Consider the following 19,724-nt stretch of genomic DNA (forward strand, 5'->3'; position numbering starts at 1 on the left):
TGCAGCTCTCACAAACCTTCTCCAAATATTAACTCTCATAATCTTTCCTCTCATAATCCAAGGTTTCCTCACCCCAGCTCTAGTAACCCCTGAGCTCTCAAAACTTTATATTCCATCACCTTGTACTGCTCACAACTTGGGGTGTCCTAAAACAGGCTGTCAGAGCGCTACATCTCAGAACCATATCTCCCATAAACCTATACAACTGGTAAATTTAATTATAAAAATAAAGTTCTCGAAACTCCCGGCACTAAGAAACTTCCAGCTCGAACAAACACCTGGCTCTTGTAACCCTAATGCTGAAAAAACCTCGCTCATATTCCAAGCTCTCATAACCTCACTTTGAAAAACCTTCGACATCTTAGTGGCATGAGATGATGTGATAATTCTTCAAGCTACTGTACTGTTATTTTTGTTTTACATAAAAATAATGTACTTAGTGCCATCTAAAATACAGGTACCTTTGGCCGCTTGGTGTGGTCATCTGAATGCAGCAACCAATGAGAGCCATCGTCACTATAGGAAACCCTGAATGCACGTACAAACTGGGCTTTTCCAAAATCTCGTGCTCCCTGTATCACCACACCAGTCACTTTCCGTGGCCTCAGGAGGTCCACCTGGGAGAGGGTGAAACTCTAGTTAGTCCCTGAATTCTGTAGCTGAAATATTCCACTTTCAGAGCTTTTCTCTTTTGATGAAACTTCAAGTTCACTGTACCTTTGTTTCCTCCACTCTGAGGGCCCTGCAATTATGGTGATGAGAATGAGAGGAAATTTTCAATAGACCTGATCACCCATACAGAAGGATTTTGATTGAGTTTGGTTCATAGCTATTCCTTCTGGCACCATTTTCAGCAAGTTTCTGACCTCCTAGTATGAAGCCTTCTGATTAGGTAAATAGTCTCTTTAAGATAACTATTAATTTCATTCTCATATCATCTTGTGTTAGATATAGAAATTCGTCTCAGCAACAAACCTGCAACCACTGATGGTGATTGTTATGTCCAGCAACCCAAGCATTAACACGGCCATATTTGTCAAGTCGAGCAAGGCTCGGCTTCCACGTCCAGCAGTGCAGGCCAAATGAGAGGCGTGAGCTCGACGCTGTGATCTGTGCATCCAAAATCTTCCCACTCTTCATTCCCAATGGTTCTGAACAGCCTGATTGACATTAATTGCAGGATATAAGAAAGGAAGAATTGGAAATAATAATTGAGACAAGAGAAGCTCAAATAATTGGGGAGAAAGCTGAAAAGAGCAGAGGGAAATGCACAGGAAGAGAGATTTAAGAATTCTGCCATTTTGGCTTGGGGAATTATGTATATGAACCTCAGCATTCAACATACCAGTCAGTTCACAGCCGAGTAGCTCGAGACGCAATGAGCAGCGTTTACGACAGGTCTGGGGAAACACTCGAATGTACGATGCCTTGATGGCTGGTTGTAGAAGATTCCGCTGGGGAGAGTTGTTGTCCTTATTAGCCAAAAATACCTGTTTGGGACCAAATGACCACACAAATACGAAGCTGATTAAAGCCATTTTTTTTCCTCTTGTGTTAAGTGATACCTGCAAAACCATTTCCCATGCAACAGGTAAATTGCATTGAACCCAGAATAATATTACTATTTCAACGTTAACTGCAACGACATTGGTAGGTCAGGCCAGATCAGATCTGGAACTTGCTACAGGTACCATGTAAACCTATACTAACCTGTTTTCATGGTTGGGTTGTCAGTGACTAAACCATCTCTCCCACCAGGTTTCCTGGTGAGGAGGATGTATGGATATGGACAACCAGCAGGACAAAAAACAAAACCTTTCAAAGGGCAGAAGAGCTCCTTGTGAGCCAACAGCCATCTTCTTTTGCCCAACTGTATCTGTGGATGTCCCTCCTGCAGTTGGATTACCTATTATAGGAGGTTGGTGGCAGCTTTTGCACTCTGGCCACCGTAAAATAAACAAATAAATTTGCACTCTGACCACCGTAAAGCAAATAAAACTGAAAACCCACTCCGTGGGAGTACCTCAAGTGCAGATGCCCTTTGCAGGGCAGCTCACCAAATGACAGCATTGGGAGAAAGCCTTTGGGACCCCCCATCCTTTGACGATAGGACAAAAAGCATGGGGTAACCTTCCTGGGTCAGGTTGTGGTGATGTGTGTCATGGTGATGCGGAGGTGTTGTCCACCAGACCACGATTTCCTCAGGTTAACCTGACACGGTCCATTCGAGTGGGTGCCTGGAATGTCCGATCCCTAAGAGAGGATGATCACCTAATGCTGTTATCATCTGAGCTCAAGCATTTGAACATCGGTATTGCAGCACTCTCTGAGGTTCGGAGACCAGATAGTGGAGATATCATGGCAAGTGGTTACACCTACTATTAGTCTGGTCGCTCTGATGGTTACCATTCCCAAAGAGTTTCTGTAGCTGTGTCCAATAAGCTGACTCCAATAATAATTGAGGTAACACTGGTCAACAAGCATATTATAAGACTGCATTTGTCACTCCTTGGGTGTCGTTTCCCTGGTCTCAGTATATGCTCCGACTGAGGCAATACAAGTAATCTCACCGTGAAGGACGCATTCTATGCCGCATTTGATTCTGTGGTTGATCAGTGCCCTAGACGAGACACTTCTAGTCTTGGGGGATTTCAATGCATCAACTGGCACTGATAGGGATGGTTATGAGACACGTGTTGGTCCCCATGGGTCTTGAACTGTGCACCAGAATCGCACTAAATTCCTTGACCTTGCAAGAAGACATGGACTTTGGGTGGCTGGTTCATGGTTTCAGTGCCCACAGGCTCATCGCTGGACTTGTTATTGCAATGCTGGTGGTGTGGCAAAGGAGATTCACCATGTGCTCGTTGATAGTCGTTGTAAGGTGATTCTGAACTGCAGGGTCTATCTGAGAACTCAGATCCTCAACACCGACCACAGGGTTGTTGTAACCTGAAGTTGTTGTTGCACAGGAGAACTCTGAAGTTGCAGCTCAAATCTGGGAGAATAGCACCATCTCAACCTTGGCTGGATCTGGATTTTGGCAAGCTCAAGGATGAGAGGGTAGCTGAGGAGTTTGCAAACAGTTTGAGTGGGAATTTGGGGGAGTGGGGGGGGGGTCTGGGTATTTTGGGAGATCCTGAATAGTTGTGGAGTGCCTTCAAGCCTACAATCCTTGATGTTGCCGGTGGTTGTTGTGGAACCCACCATCAGGCGAAGAAGAGCTTTGTCTCCCAAGGGACACTGCATACAATTGATCAGTCGCAGGGTCAGGTTTGATGGCAGAGTTGCAGAGTTGAGCTGTTCAGGGAGCTGAGGTGTAAAACTGTACACTCGCTGAGGGTGGACAAGGAGGCCTATGTGCAAGGAATCTGTGAAGGGGTGGAGTATCATATGTGGTCAGGTGATTCTCACCCTGCTTTGAGAGGAATTTGTGCATTGTGTTACTCTAAGCCCTTCCCTTGGCGTACTGCAATTCGAGGGGAGGATGGTGAGCTCATGACAGAGGAGGCTGTAGTGAAGGCCCGCTGAGCCAGTTACTTTGAGCGGCTGTATCAGGTTGACTCACCAGCTGTTGAGTTGGATGTCAAGGGTGTTACTATCCATATTGCTGACCCTCCAATCAAATGTGAACCACCTTTGTTTGTGGAAACAAAAGCTGTGGTGAACCAGTTGAAAGGCGGTAAAGCTCCTGGTATATGTGGCATCCATACTGAACTTCTCAAGGCTGGTGGAAATGCTGCACTCATGTCTTTGCATGCAGTTCTCTGCTCTGTCTGGAACACAGGAAACATCACAACTGCCTTAAAAGGGGGCTTGTGTCTCTCTCTGGAAAGGGAAGGGTGATGGCCAAGACTGCAACAGTTACCAAGGTGTGACGCTGCTCTCAGTGCCGGGCAAGGTCTTTCCTCGGATAATTCTTGATAGGGTTCACCACCACCTGCATGAGCACCAATACCCAGAGCAGTCAGGCTTTTCACCAAAGAGGTCAATGATCGACCGTATCCTTGCTCTTCAGGACTTTACCGAACGCAGGTGAGAATTTCAGCATGGGCTGCTTACAGCCTCTGTTTATCTCCACAATACATTTGATTCAGTGAATCAGGATTCCCTCTGGAGGATCCTCAGTCTTTGTGATGTGGCACCAAAACTGATCAATCTCATATGTGAATTGTACTCTGGTACTGAGAGTGCTGTTTGGTGTCGTGGTTCCATCTCACACTTATTTCCAGTTGTTACTGGAGTTCATCAGGGGTGTGTACTGGCCCCCACTTTTCAACACTTGCATGGACTGGATTCTGGGGAGATGTCTGACAGTTCAAGCTGCGGTGCATTGTTTTGGAATGCCACGATCTCTGACCTTGATTTTGCGGAGGTGCTGGACATCCTTATAGGAGCCCTCCAGGCACTGAATGAGCCGTCTGAGCTGGTGGGATTATGGGTTTCCTGGGTCAAAACTAAGATCTATGCTTCCAATGACATCTTGGATGCTGCGATCCTGTCTGTACCTGTTTGTGGCGAGGATGTTGAGGTCACAGAGAGATTCACGTCTCCACATGTTGGTGAGCTCGAGGTCGATGGATGTCTGGGTCAGGCCTAGGGACTCATGGATTCCCTGGATCATGGGGCGTGGTGTTGTCGGTACCTATGCAGGAGGATGAAAGTCCGAGTCTTTAAGTCCTTGGTGCTTCCAGTCTTGCTCTACAGATGGGAGACTTGGACTCTGACCAAGGATAGGAGACGTAGACTGAACTCCTTCAGCACCAGGTCTCTTCAGAGAATCCTTGGCTACAGCTATTCAGACTTTGTGTCCAATGAGCATTTGCTGAGAGAGATTCAGATGAGATTTGTTCCCTGTATAGAGTCTGTGAGAGTCAGCTACGAATATATAGATATGTGGCGCATTTTCCTGAAGCTGATCCTGCTCACCAAATTCCCTCAGCGAGGGAGCCTCATGGGTGAAGGAGGCCAATGAGCCGACCACATGCCTCATGGTTGCAGCAGGTTGATCGGCATCTCAAGGAGCTGGGGATGGGCCAGACATATGCCTGGGGGATGACCAGATAGAGGCCTCTGGAATACCGTCGGAAAGTGGATGCAGCAACGTGCTGCTCCTGTGCATGCTCCCAGAACTGACCTGACATTGGTGGAGTGCATAACTCTGCCAGGCTGAATAGTTTATGTTTTGTATCCCACCGATAGGCCAGATCTGCATCCAGACCTGAACCAAAATTGAATCGGCTTGTTCTTGTCACTGACCCAACTCATCCACCAAGTTTGTATGAATCCATCCACAATGTTTTGAAATATGCTATATACACTGAATATCGTTTTTGGCTCTATCTCTCAATGTTGAAGAATAAATTCAAAGTTTAAAAAATTCTTGTATCTGGATCCGACTCCGTGTCTTCAACAAAATCGAATCAGTTTGACCTGGTCAGATACCCAATCTGTCCACCAAGTTTCGTCCAAATCCACACATAACTTCTTGAGATATTCCGCTCACAAACAAACATAACCTCTGTCCACTTCCGGGGGTGGAGGTAATAAGCTCGCTCTTTTTAGAATCGATGAAAATGATTTTCACAATTAGGTCAAGCGTACATCCAAGGACTAATAAAGCTTCATGGAGAAGAAACATTTATTCTGCAAGAAAAAGAAACAAAATGGGGAGAAACTTCAATGCGTTCTGTCGTGTTTTCGATTTTTTGGAGTTACAAACCTTATCTTGGCCGGTCGAGGAATCATTGTAAAAGGTCCACTCCTTGCCATTGTTGCTGTGTGCCAGTGTGAAGGTGTGCACATATTGGTGCCTTCCGAAATGCTTTGCACCCTGAGTCACGATGCCAGACAGTCGCATTTTTCTTCCAAGGTTAACCTGCAGTAAATATATTTGGGCAACAAATGTAAAGTTTGAAGGAAGTGATAAAAGCTCGTATCACAATAACAACTGACTATAGAGCGATATAAATGTATCACAGCTCGTAATTTACCCAATATCTGAGTACAGTACTCTGCATACCCAAATAACATACCGACATAACACATAATACTTCATCCATTGGAATGGTTTATTTCACCACAGTGCAACTCAAGAAAGATTACACTCATTCAAGATAACATGGAATCTCTTATGGCTACATGATTGCAGAGGGACACGGCTGGACTAAAGGAAGACATGAATTAACATCCCACACCCCCTGGATTCGTACAGAGTTTGGAGAAGGATATGAGAGGTCAAACCTGAATCCAGGGCATGTAGTCCCAGTCATCAGGAGTCCAGGCATTTACCATGCCCCGATTGTTGAGGCGTCCATTGTGTGCAAACCATCTCTGCAGTCCAAATACGGCGGAGTGGAATGAAGAAGCGCTAAACCGGTTGTTGCGAATGAGACCACTCTCCAAGCCCAGTGGTGATGCACAGCCTGTAGTTGATTACGTGCAGGTAGTTTGCTTTCCAAATACATTTCAATACTAATCATGTATTTAACAGGACTTTTGGGGTTTTGCTAAAGAGTGGAAGTTGATATGTTTTGAACTCGTCTTTATCAACAATAATCAGTTTATCCTTTATCTTGATAAGCTTGAGACTTCAATATTGGCAGAATCAATATTTGATGCTTATTAGATGGTAGATTAGTAACCCATAATTCTGGCACTGACTCAACCTCTGCAGTCAAATTCCAAGACAAAGGGTTATGTTATCAGCCCACATTCTGACTCAAGAGAAGGTCTTGAAGAAATTCAAAGACAAGTGCTCAAGGTAAATCAATCATTCTTCAGAATTATTTAAACAGTACTGTATAAATATTCCAACAACAAAATGTCACTTACAAAGAACCAAATCCATAAAGATCCAAAAAAATCAATAATGGTCCAAAACCACATTGATCCATAAAGCAGATCAAATATTACTTCTCATTTTATTTCCTCATTCATGTGACATCATTATACAAAAATCAAAAAGTCCGTTTTGTTTCAATAGTCGAGGGGTAGAGACTTGATTTATGCAGCAAAACGTGTGATATCGATGCCTAACCAAGTAGCACACTCAAACATTTTTCCTTAATAGCACACAAAATGAAGGCTTACCAAGCTGGCAGTTCCGACCCAAGAACTCGGCAGTACAATGGCATTGATAATCCCCAACAAAATCGGTGCACACTCCGCCATTGAGGCATGGTGTCGATTCACAGTCATTGATGTCTGGGGAAAGGTGAAGTATTGATCAAAATGAGATGAGGTGACCAGCACCAGCAATCTGTATTTGATGGTTCACTATTAGCTGTTATCGCTTCAGGCCAAAGTCCAGAATTTGGTCACCAACAATCAGCTGCTCGTGACGCCGCAGCTTTGCTCAAATAGTCTGAGATGCTCCAGTTGCAGCAGAGATCTTCTTCGTAATAACCAGCTCGACGTACAAATCATCACTGGTTAATGATCAAGTAACAGTTTTTATCTCTTTCCTAAGAGATTGTACTGTTAATCCAGCTTTGGTAAGATATTGTACATTTCATTGGCCAGTAATGTAACCATCTATAGAATGGCCATGCATCCCCAAAGGAATATATTTTAACAGTAAATTCTGACTTTTCATTCAAATTTGTCTTGGAGTAGTCTTTCTTTTTTTTTTTTTTTACACCATAACAACCAAGCAGAGTGCAAAGCAGGCCCTCCAAATATACTATTACTTGTAAATGGCAAAAAAAATAATGATGCTGATCCTCTGACTAAAAGCGGATGAAACCAGAGAGATCGTGTACATTCACTTTACACAACACCCACTTGGCATTATTCATTAAAAAAAAATACATAAAACCAGCTAAATGCAGTTTTCATGTGCAATTATAAAATACTTTAACGTACAACACAATAGAGTAACCAGACTCACTGTCATTGTGGTTAGAGTTCTGAACCTGGGAGGTCAGCGGTTTGATTCTAACCTGGCTGAGTCATACGAAAGACTTTTAAAATAGCAATACTACTTCCTCACTTGAAGATCAGCATTTAGGGGATACAGCATGAACAAATCCTGTGTGTTAACATTCCATGGGGGAAGGAGGGAGATCTCTCCATAAAAATGCCTCACTGACTGTGGAGGGAAACGATGTACGCCGTCACGAGATGGCACCCTCGGCACCAATTGTGTTCCCCCAAAGTCAATGGTTGTGTTTGTCTTCAATCAAGTCCTGTGATGCCTGGTTGTTTGCGTGTGTATGTATCTACGTGACAGCTCTTCCATGAATTGCAAACATTTTCTTTAATCTTTCTGAACCACAGCTCTTCACCCTTTCCTATCTCAGTCTCGATAATGTGCCTCTTCCAAAGCAATTCCAACTTCCATGCGATCCTTCTCCACTGTTTGCTTTGTTCAGGTTCTTGTTCTTCCCACTGGCCTTTTACTGTTCAACCCACTTAAGTAAATTATTTTCACAAATCTTTCTTCCTCCATTCTCTTCAATATGTCTAAACCATTTCAGGCTAAATTAACGTATTCTCACACTCACTGGAATTTGTCCAAGTCTTTCCCTGCTATCTTAATTTTATTTTATTTTGTGTTTTTATAAAATTTGGCTTAATGGTTAAGGTAAGATCTTTGGGTCTTGAGGTTGAGCACGTCAAAAACCGTTAAATAACACCAGGTGGGTTGACTCGGCTTGTCATCCTCCGAAGGTCAGCAAAATGAGAACCAGCTTACTGGTAACATGGGCACTGCACCAGTGACACAGCTTTGCTCCCAGTAATGATGCGACCAGCAGCTGCATGTTTTTCTTTTCTTTTTTCTTATAAAATCTTCTCATTGTATGTATGTTTAGTATATTTCTCAAAAATACGTTTCAACGGAATCTAATTGTTCTTTTTTGCCTCACCTGTTTTTGGGTAAGAAAGTATGGAAAAGCCTTAGAAACAATGGAAAAAAAATACTCGATGTCAATAAAATAATAAGCACTGTGTGTCAATTGTTCTTCAACCATTCTTTCCCTGGCTGAAGCGAATTACCTCCTAGAGTTAATGGATACAAATTTGGCTAAACCATCTTTGGGTATTTTTGTAGTGAAGTTCAGTCTGTCATTGTTTATTTCGCAGGACAGTAATCGAGGTTTCACAAATCTTTACTGTTTTTGCATTCAGAAATCGCCTTCTTCGGTGATTTTCTTCTTTGTCAATATTTTTTGCCGTGTATGTGGAATGAAATGGAATTTCTCCCAGCAAATACGAACGAGCAAAATCAAACATTCTGATTGGCCTATGTCGGACGTGAAGGGACATTCAGCGACGACATATCAACTTTCGCACTGCATTAGATGCAAGACGTAAACATGACCGAGTGAAGATGTGCACCAACGTGGTCGATAATTGGGATTCTTGTGAACCTGGAAGTTTTTGGAAGGTACCAGGTGCACAAATCGGAAGAACTTCCAGAAAACCAGGAGAGTTTGAGTTTCTCCTGATTATGACTCGTAAATGCTTTACAAGTTCATCAGGAACAGGAATTGGAGCCACAAATTAACCTGGAAACCTCAATTACAAAGCAAAGAATGACCAGGTGTACGTTCTTCACCACACGTCCCATAAAGTACCTTACCTATTTGGCAGTGATGACCTCGGTAACCTCGCTGGCATGTGCAGTGGAAATCAGTGTAGCTGTCTCCACGTGGGAGTACTTTCTCACAAACTCCTCCGTGATAACAAGGGTTTGGAACGCACAGGTCTGCCAGGGATAACAACCAGCCATGACGGTGCACTCCAAGGAACCTATACAATCCACATATCTTTCATATCAATTATGAAGATTAAACCAATCAAATGATGCATCAATATCATTTGTTTTTGTGATGATCATGTCTGAGGTCATCTTCCTGGATTTCAAAATGTCATGATTTTTTTCGACACACATGATTACATGGTGTCATCATATTATCTTGTCCTCATTAGAATTTTGAGTGTACCTGAACTATGGAATACTTAAAACTTCAGGAAACAGTAGAACAACATACTTTTACCATTGTTATTTGAAAGAGCCATTTAATGAGATGAAATAAAGGAAATCTCTGAATAAGATGATATAGGAATGAGATGGTGCTATCATCGAACAATAACTCACGTGAGCCTTTTCTTCCTTAGTCCAAGTCATATTCCAAGTCCATGGCCAGCGTCCTCCTTTAACAACCCAAATTCATTCCCTCCTTCTTGTGGGTCAGTTGGGGAAAGATCTCACCAAAGTCTTTCACAAACTGACGGGCCATGCCTGACATTCAAATGGAGCTGGTTTAAGCATGAATTTGGAAGTTGTTCAAGGTGTCAGTGATAACTTTCCTACTCTTCACAAAAGTGTGGCATATTTAATGCCTACCAACTAATTCCAATATATGGAACACACAGATGAATGTCCATCTGGGAGATGGCACAATTTGTGATACAACAAGCAGCTTGTTTAGTAGCAGTCAGACACTTTACTGTTAGGTCGTGAATCAAACCCAGACGAGACAGCTCAAAGATAAGCGTGCAATGTCTGCACCATCCTGTCAGACAAAATTTAGCTGTGGTGCCAGCGTACATTGACTTGCTCTTTTTCATAGGTAATATTGGAACTCTAATACGGTAATACCCACAAGCGAATTCAAATGGACCAGATAGTCGGCTTAACATCTCCCTCTCAAGGAAATTCGAATGAATGCAATACTCTGCCTGCAAAGCACCAGAATGACAGTTTATAATCAAGTCAGGAATCAAACCCAGACCACACAGTTCAAAACAGAGTGTGCTACTTTATGAGCGACTTTGTCACGACAGTTGATCGTTTTGAGGAAATGTACTGTATTTGAATGACTGATCAAGAAATGCTGTTCATATTACCGAAACATTTGGCTTGCCAGTATGATGAGACAATGCCAGACATGCAACAAAGCCTGTTTACCGAAGCAAGATTTATATTTTATTTTTTAAAGAAGCTCACTCTGATAGTTTGGCCAGAAATGCTCATTGAGACCCAGATAAGTATTCAGATAACCTTGGTTGCAAATGTAAAGTAGAATGGCACTCAGTAGAGTGTATACCTCTGCCAGACTGAACAGTTCATGTTTTGTATCCTACTGATAGGCTGGATCTGCATCCGGACCTGAACCAAAATCTAATCGGCTTGTTCTTGTCACCTACCCAACTAATCCACCTAGTTTTGTCATAAACCGTTGACAACTTTTTAAAAAACCATGCCATGCTGCGTATCATTTTTTGGCCCATCTCTCAATGGTAAAGAATCACTTTGAAAACGGAAAAAATATTCTCAGATCTGGATCTTCACCAAAATCTAATCAATTCATTCTTGTCACAACCTGTTCACCAAGTTTTGCCGAATCTGTGCATAACTATTTTTGAGATATCCTGCTCACAAACAGACAAACGGACGTGAAAACCATAACCTCTATCCACCTTTGGTGGTGGAGGTAAAAATACTGAGGTTACGATGCAATGTCCATGAAGGTAAGACAGGAATACGGAATTTAGGCTAGAGTACTGGCACACAATGGCCGACTGTTGACTGGTGACAGGATGTTTAAGCCACCAGTCAATGCCAGCACATGGGACAGCCAAATTCAAGTCCCCTCCTAAAAACGATGTACTCATTTATGTAACTCCCTGTTTAAAATTAAAATAAAAAAAACTACCATGATGACCATTGACAGCTTGGCTGGGAACGAGACAGTTCTCATCAGGTGAGTAAACTATCTCCGAGCTACCTTGTCAGCCTTGTAACGGAATCATAACTAAAGCTATATACAGATTATTTTACCACCAGAACCTCGTTGGAGTCGTCTGTACTGAAGTTCCTCCATGGCAGCCAGCATAAGGTACAAAAGAAACCTTTGAGATGTTATTCATTAACACAAAAGTAACTTTAGGGAATGAGATAAAGGAATTCCTTCGTAAGCCTGATTAAACCGTTGTGTTGTCTCCATTAGTTGAGGGGGACAAAACAATCTGGTAATAAATACAAATAAGAGCAGTGAGGTAAATGTTATCACGATATATATATATATATATATATATATATATATATATATATATATATATATATATATATATATATATATATATATATATATATATATATATATATATATATATATATATATATATATATATATATATATATATATATATATATTATATATATTATATATATATATATATATTATATATATTATATATATTATATATATATTATATATATTATATATATTATATATATATTTATATATATATATTATATATTTATATATATATATTATATATTATATATTTATATATATATATATATGAAATGAACACCAGCTTTCAAGTTCAAATCCAGGAATTGGGATTGTGAGGTTTGCCAAGCATTTTCAGGTCCGATAGATCAATTTTACTGCTCGTACCATTTCAGAAGGTCATCAGCTTGGTGGTTGAGTGGGTAAAATTTTCTTACATTGCATGCCCTCACAAATGTGTGTTTCATTCCCAAAGCTACTTGGTGTCAAGAGTATGGACCAACGTACCTACTGGCCCACCAATATGTCAGAAAACCTATCATAAGTCAAATGATTATTGACTCATAGAATGAAAAAATCAAAGCATGCCTGGATTTGGGAAGTAGCAAGCAGCCTTTTTTCCTTGGGTGTGGCTATTCGCCCAGTTCAACTGTTTTCTGAACATGATCACAATGTAGAATTACTCATAACCTCGTGGATATCACTTTGGTGAAAAACAGTCATGTTATTCGGATAAACTTCCACTTCATACTCCTTCTTAGCTATTTTGTTTCCAGACTAAACATGTAACCGCACAAGTTTATTTTTTTACGTTAAAGACGCCGGTCACTGACTGTACAATCCCCATTGAGGTCAGGCCTTGAATGAAACAAAAAAAGGACTGAAGAGATAGAGAAGTGAAGAAAAGGAGGTCATAACTGTTTGGAAAAACATGAGAAGGTAAAGAAGTCCAGAGCTTGACAGTGAAAGGAAAGAAACAAACATCATAACGACCCATCCTTGAGTTGCCAATGGCCACGCAATAACAATATGATGTAGTGGCTTGCTGACTATTCCATGGTCAAGCTAATAGTGGAGGTGCACAAGCAGTCAGTTCTCGGGAGCAGAAAGCAAAGTAATGTCCGTGGAAGGTGGGAAAGCACCAACATTGCGGCGTAATTCCAGCAAGTCGAGTTTTGAGGTCAGATTGGAAGAGTTGATAAATCAAATTACTTTAGAATGCCTGGTGTTGGCTTAATGGTTCGGGTGGTGGGTTTGAGATCCTCGAGTTCTGAGTTCAAATCCTGCTCAGCTATTGAATTAATACCAGGTGGGGTTGACTCAGCCTGTCATACTTCTGAGGTTGGAAAAATGAGTGAGCACCAGCTTGTTGGGATGATTGAGCCATTCGAGTATCCTGGGTTGGAGTGGTGACCCATCCAGAATTGTGCCCAATAGCCCAGGAGACTGCTTCAGCAGCACCGACACTCTGTACAGAGTATGGTACCGATGGATGGATTACTTTAGACTTAACTCTGTCAAGTAAATATATGTCGAGCGAGAACCTATTGAGATGTGAGAGCAGCTCTCTACATAAGGACGAATCAATCCTTTATATAATCAGAGCAAACTGTTCAGATGAGAAGAATCTTCGACATCTGAACAGAACTCCACGTTTCTTGGAGGTAGAATTGGCTATTTGGACAATGTGAGGTTTCCAAGATGTTTTTGACGTTTTCAGCAATACCAAGTATGATTACTGTATTGACTTGAAAACAGTAAAGTCTTCAAAGGAGTTTTACAAAGGCGAATACCAGTAGTTTGAAATTAAATTTGAGAAGTATTAAACTTAACTTGATTACATTTTCCTCACTGAGAAATCCTGTCCAAATCTGAATTTATAGAGGAAGTTGTGATGAAACGAGATGTCGATCGAGAAAAACAGCAGGTTACATGCAAGCCACATTTATGGAAAAAGAGCAGTTTTGTACAACAGGGAAAATGACATCATTATCCATTCAAAGTCTTTACTTGTACTCCTATCAGGAGTTTATGTACTGTTTTACCTGTAAGTATCGATAAGTATTTATGTTTTCAATATTGGATGCATTAATATTGACAACATGTTAACATTAAAGCTCGTACGAAGACTTTTATGTCGGGTTTATAATTTAACCCTTTGAACACGAGTGGCTATTTTACCAGCTGCTATTTAAACCACCATATATCCAAGTGGCTGGTTGACGAGCTGCTATTGAAACCACCATATACCTGAGTGGCTGGTTTACGAGCTGCTATTTAAACCACCATATACCTGAGTGACCGGTTTACTAGTTGCTATTTAAACCACCATATACCCAAGCAGCTGGTTTACTTGCTGCTATTTAAACCACTATATACCCAAGCGGCTGGTTTACCAGCTGCAATTTAAACCTTCATATACCCAAGCGGCTGGTTTACCAGCTGCTATTGAAACCACCATATGCCTGAGTGGCCGGTTTACCAGCTGCTATTCAAACCTCCATATAACCAAGCGGCCGGTTTACCAGCTGCTATTCAAACCTCCATCTACCCGAGCGGCCGGTTTTGCAGCTGCTATTCAAACCTCCATATACCCGAGCGGCCGGTTTACCAGCTGCTATTCAAACTCCATCTACCCGAGCGGCCGGTTTTGCAGCTGCTATTCAAACCTTCATATACCCGAGCGGCCGGTTTACCAGCTGCTATTCAAACCTCCATATACCCGAGCGGCCGGTTTACCAGTTGAATAGCAGCTGGTAAACCTACTGCTCGGGTATATGGAGGTTTAACATCAGTTGTGTCGTCTATGGTGAGGCTGTAATCTTTAAATCCTGAAACTATTGGAATCTTATGGAAGTTTTCATGGGTTAGTCCATTGTCGATGGCAAGTCAGAAAGCTTACTCATCTCCTCTGCAAATGGTGTACAGCACCTCACAATACAATTCCTCCAGTGAACAGCCAGATAGAAGTTTAATTGGATTTCACTCCGAAGGCATCAAACCCAAGACCAGATAGTAAATAAATAGCATACGTCCTCACCATAGTCAGTGGCAGTGCAGTTCGGACCTGAAGATCCATCGGGACAGAGACATCGAAAGGCGAAGGTCTGGGTCTCTTTGGTGCCTATAACACCCTCACAGGTGCCCCCATTGGCGCACGGGTTGGGCTGACAGATGTCTGGGTCTGCGGTGATGAAGAGAGAATGTAAAAGAGCGATCAGAATAAACCCCTTTTCAATAATACCAACAACCACACAGAGTTGGTAAACACTTTTGAGAATTCTTCACTTTCCCAAAGGCGTGATTACGGAGGTTTGTGGAAAATCTGAACAGGAAAGGAGAAAATAGTTTGCAGCATTCATCATTATGGGATGCGCGATGTGTATGTTGAATTCCTCCTTTCAGAGCATCGACGTCTGGAAATGCGTTTTATGGTTGGAATCATGCCAAGAAAAGGGACTTTTTGGAATCTTAAGGAAATACCCAGCATCTGTGACATTAAGACTGAACAATGATACTTTGATACTTTTTTTGATTTCCTTCATATTGGAAATATTTTGCCATCTTCATCTATTTATTAAGTATGCAGATATGATGGATACTTTGACCTCCACCACATCTACACCCCACGTACACACTTCTCCAATCCCACCTACCCCAAACCCCTCATGCATACCTAATACTGTACATGTATCTTGTCAAAATGCCATTGAAATTAAAACAAGAAAAAAAATCTTGATAAACAACAGTAAATGCTGAAGAATATACATCCGATAATAGCATAAAGGGACGTGCATTCAACAAATGGTGGTATGTGTGTCCCATCTGCTTGGAATGTCTGTGTGTTTTTTGGATTTTTAACATCCCCCTTAAAAACATAGGATAAACACGAGTTTTTAAAGGTAAAAGTGGGTTGGCCTGTTTGGCATTCCCAAATGAGCATGTGGCTCGATGATATTGGGATACAGTACTCATTTGTCCATTGTCTACCAATGTCCTTGTAATTCAGGGAAAGCACATGGTACTGATATCTCCTAATGACCTTGTCATATATGTGTAAGCTGCCATACATCACTAGAGAAGTAAAGAAAAATACTAATAACTAGAACGGACACACGGTAGAGCACACACCTTGACCAAGCTGAACAGTTTGTGTGTTGTGTCTCACCAATCCGCATCCGGACCTGAACCAAAATCGAATCAGCTTGTTATTATCACCTACTCTACCCATCCACAATGTTTTGAAATACCATGTTGCATATCGTTTTGGGACCTATCTCTCAACTGGGAAGAATCACTTTAACAAAAAAATGAAACTCCACTATCTTGATCCGGATCTTCACCAAAATCGATTCATTTTATCCTTGTCACACACCCAACCTGTCCACCAAGTTTAGTCAGAATCCGTCAACAACTTTTTGAGATATCCTACTCGCAAACAGACAAACAGACAGGGGTGAAAACATAACCACCATCAACCTTCGGTGGCAGAGGTTAAAAAAAAAACAAAATCTCATATCCAGATCTGGATCCGGATCTTCACCAAAATCTAATCAAGTTGTCCTTGGCAGACACCCAGCCTGTCCACTAAGTTTCGTCTGAATCCGTCCATAACATTTTGAGATATCCTGCTCACAGATGGACAGACGAACAGATAAACAGACAAATAGATAGAGGTGAAAGCATAAGCTCCGTCCACCTTCGGTGGTCCAGGTAATGATAACACGGTAATTATTTTAATACACAAAGAAAAAAAATTGCACATTTTCCTTTGATCCATCATTAATGGAAATGTAACATTCTGATCGCATCAATTATTGAACATATTAGTTGCTGGTCTCATTGGAATTCTGTCACTGGAGTATTTCATGTCCTTTTTCTCAATGTGCCCTTCATTCTCATCAATAGATTACACGATGTTAGATCATTACACAAGGCAAACAAAATTTGCCTGTTTTGATCATGACCCATCAGTGCGAGTCGATCAGACACCCCTACAACGACCACGTATAACGATGGCAATATTGTTAGGAATCATGGGAGTGGTTCTTTGTTACACAGGTGTACCACCAATTCCATCTGTTCCAACCAGCTTGTCCTCCAGTCCCAGTGCTGCCGAAGGAGTCATAAAGGCAGAACAGATTGCGTGGGGTGTTTTGCTCTTCCCAGTAGTACTCGAGGCAGGAATGTCGAAGTTGGCGAAGGTATACTGGGTACACAATGGCAAAACTCTTTCCGAAAGTTACAGCATGATATTTACTGTCTGCCAACACACCTAAGCAGACGTGACACCTGGCTTTGCTTAATTGCAAAGAATGGCGATCTTTTTGAGACAACCTATGTATGTATATGTTGTTGAGGAAATAGCAAAAATAAATAAATAACAAATCTAAAATAAATTCAGGTTGGGCCTGTCGGGCGTTGTTTCCATCTCCAAACAGCTCGTGATGTCATATGATGAAGGTTGTAATCCCACATTCCACATGCAGTTGTACATGGTCTAATAATGTCCTTGTCGTTCATGTTCAAGGTCACCGATGTCTCGTAATGTCATCGACTTCGATGTGATACTAGTACGACGAGCTCCCCCACGAGCCTTAGTTCACGATAAAAATAAAAATCAGAAAGAAAAATCATTTAGTTCAACAGCAAGCCTGGTGTTAGCGGTTAGGGTGGCTGACTTAAAATCCTAGGGTCTTGAGTTCGAGTCCCGTTTTTCCGATGAATTAATACCAGGTGGGGTTGACTCAGCTTGTCATCCTTCCGAGGTCGGCAAAATGAGTGAGTACCAGTGTACTTGTAATTGGGACACTGCATCAGCTGCATAGCTGCATAGCTGCGTCCCCAACCAATGATGCAAGCAGCAGCCATAAGGCTGCACTCAAAAGAGAGAGAGAGGGAGAGAGAGAGAGTTCAACAGCAAATTATTATATATATCACGTATAAATGGCTAAATTATCACCGGATAATATACAATTAAGCATCCTCAGTGGTAACCATAGTTATCTCTCTAGTATTACAAGTTAAGAGATAGTTCAGCTTACGATTGAAGATTGCAAAGCCAATGGGTAATACAAGTACACTTATGACGTCATTCCCCCCGATGACGCATCATCTATCATAACAACAGCTGGAAAAGTCCGATTGACTGTAACTCACACTAGGATTGTGTTATACACAAGAGTGTACCGATCATCGGTTATGACCAGGTACGTGCGCACCCGTTACACCGACAGGTGAAGCACACAAATAGAAGCTGCAGGTGACAATGCATGGAGGTAAACAAGCACAATGTTAAACAAGGTTCATTCGTACATTGGTCGGTACCCTGGATGCGCTCGATGGACAGAATGCCGGACAGCAGGTGGAGGAGCTGGAGAAGGCCGAGTGTCCGGAGCATGATCGTGGCTCGCTTCGGGTATATTTGGACCGACGATGTGGGAATGAACACCACCTCGTTTGCTGGAAGGACGCACGCAGCGCTCCGCCTACAGGCAACCGGGGGAAGCACCGTCCTTCCATTGTCTCTCTTGTCTTGAGTCAACCCAATGCTGAATCAATGGGTGGGGAGTCCGTCTGTGCAGTGTGTGGATGTAATCATTCCATGAGCACAGCAGGTCCTGGAACTCCAGTAAGCACCAATTGGTTGGTACACACTACCGGGAAAAATGACGTTTTCGGCATCATGACGTCACGCGATATTTCAATGAATGGATCGACGGAGAAAATGGTCATTTGGATCATCATGGCTGCGTCATGTCCACATTATATTGTCTTTATTTTTAAATTTTAACTGTTGATTGAACTTTAACTAACCAATGATAACATTAGAAGCCATCTACTTAATTACATAAGCCAGCTGTTAGGGTGTGTGTGTGTGTGTGTGTGTAAGGGGGGGGGGGGAGGAGTGTAATGTACAAAACTAAAGTTGGGGTATCTTCTCCAAAAAGTCGTTTGGGCTGTACATATGAGAGCCTACCTGGTCTGTTCAGCTGATTGTCGAGGCAGGGATCACTTTTCAGGACGACAGCCCATGGATAAAGCAAACAAGCTCAAATGAGCTAAGATCCTCGTCCTCTTAATGATGACGTCATAACGAATATGACGTCATTGTGCTGTATCAGGTTTGCGATAAATTATCTGTGCTAATGCCCGGCTTGATTCCCGCAAACAAAATTCAAACAGCTTGCCTAGTTTCGGAGATAATGGTATAGGTGATTTCCATTAGCGGCGATATTATGACATCAACTTTTTTTCTAGGAATAATTCCCAAAATCGGAGATGGTTCCTGCCTGCGCGTGGGCTTTCTGCATATACATGGCAAGTTTCACGAAGATCCGATGAAAACTCTGGGTTGTGAAACAAAAAAAATGTCAAAAATAGGAATGACGTCATAAAAATTGATATGACGTCATAGTGATGTATAATATGTGCGTTAATTAATCTCTGCTTATGCCCTGTTCGATTCCTGCAAACAGAATTCAAAAAGCTTGTCTATTTTCAGAGATAATTTTTAGGCGATTTCCATAAGCAGAGATATTTTGACGTCATAACTTTTTTCTCTCAGGAAGTCATAACTTTTTTTTTTTTCTCCAAGTTTCAGGAAGTTTCGATGAAAACTGTCGGCTGTGAAACAAAAAAGTCCACAAGAAGAAGATGAAGAACAACAACGTGAGTAAAACTTGGAGATCCTCC

At 41.8% G+C, this 19,724-nt stretch overlaps 1 protein-coding gene across 2 annotated transcripts in view; it reads right to left on the reverse strand.

Annotated features, from left to right (window-relative positions):
- The window catches only part of LOC147027847 (EGF-like repeat and discoidin I-like domain-containing protein 3), a 56,983-nt gene extending 38,453 nt beyond the window's left edge, over nt 1–18,530 (reverse strand). The window contains exons 1-9 of one of the 2 annotated variants that reach the window (XM_085877514.1): nt 18,345–18,530; nt 15,070–15,213; nt 9,587–9,712; nt 7,093–7,206; nt 6,244–6,425; nt 5,723–5,878; nt 1,346–1,490; nt 976–1,160; nt 462–617 (exon numbers count right to left, since the gene is read on the reverse strand). In XM_085877514.1, the coding sequence (XP_085733640.1) occupies nt 462–617; nt 976–1,160; nt 1,346–1,490; nt 5,723–5,878; nt 6,244–6,425; nt 7,093–7,206; nt 9,587–9,712; nt 15,070–15,213; nt 18,345–18,429 (1,293 nt within the window). In that variant the 5' untranslated portion in view covers nt 18,430–18,530. The remainder of the gene's footprint in view (nt 1–461; nt 618–975; nt 1,161–1,345; nt 1,491–5,722; nt 5,879–6,243; nt 6,426–7,092; nt 7,207–9,586; nt 9,713–15,069; nt 15,214–18,344) is intronic. The other variant, XM_085877515.1, reaches the window with a different exon arrangement.
- Nucleotides 18,531–19,724: the final 1,194 nt, after the last annotated feature.

The sequence above is a fragment of the Eptatretus burgeri genome, chromosome 4, assembly GCF_056783735.1.
Source record: "Eptatretus burgeri isolate ZD-2024b chromosome 4, Ebu_testis_v1, whole genome shotgun sequence".
In the NCBI taxonomy this organism is placed as follows: domain Eukaryota; kingdom Metazoa; phylum Chordata; class Myxini; order Myxiniformes; family Myxinidae; genus Eptatretus; species Eptatretus burgeri.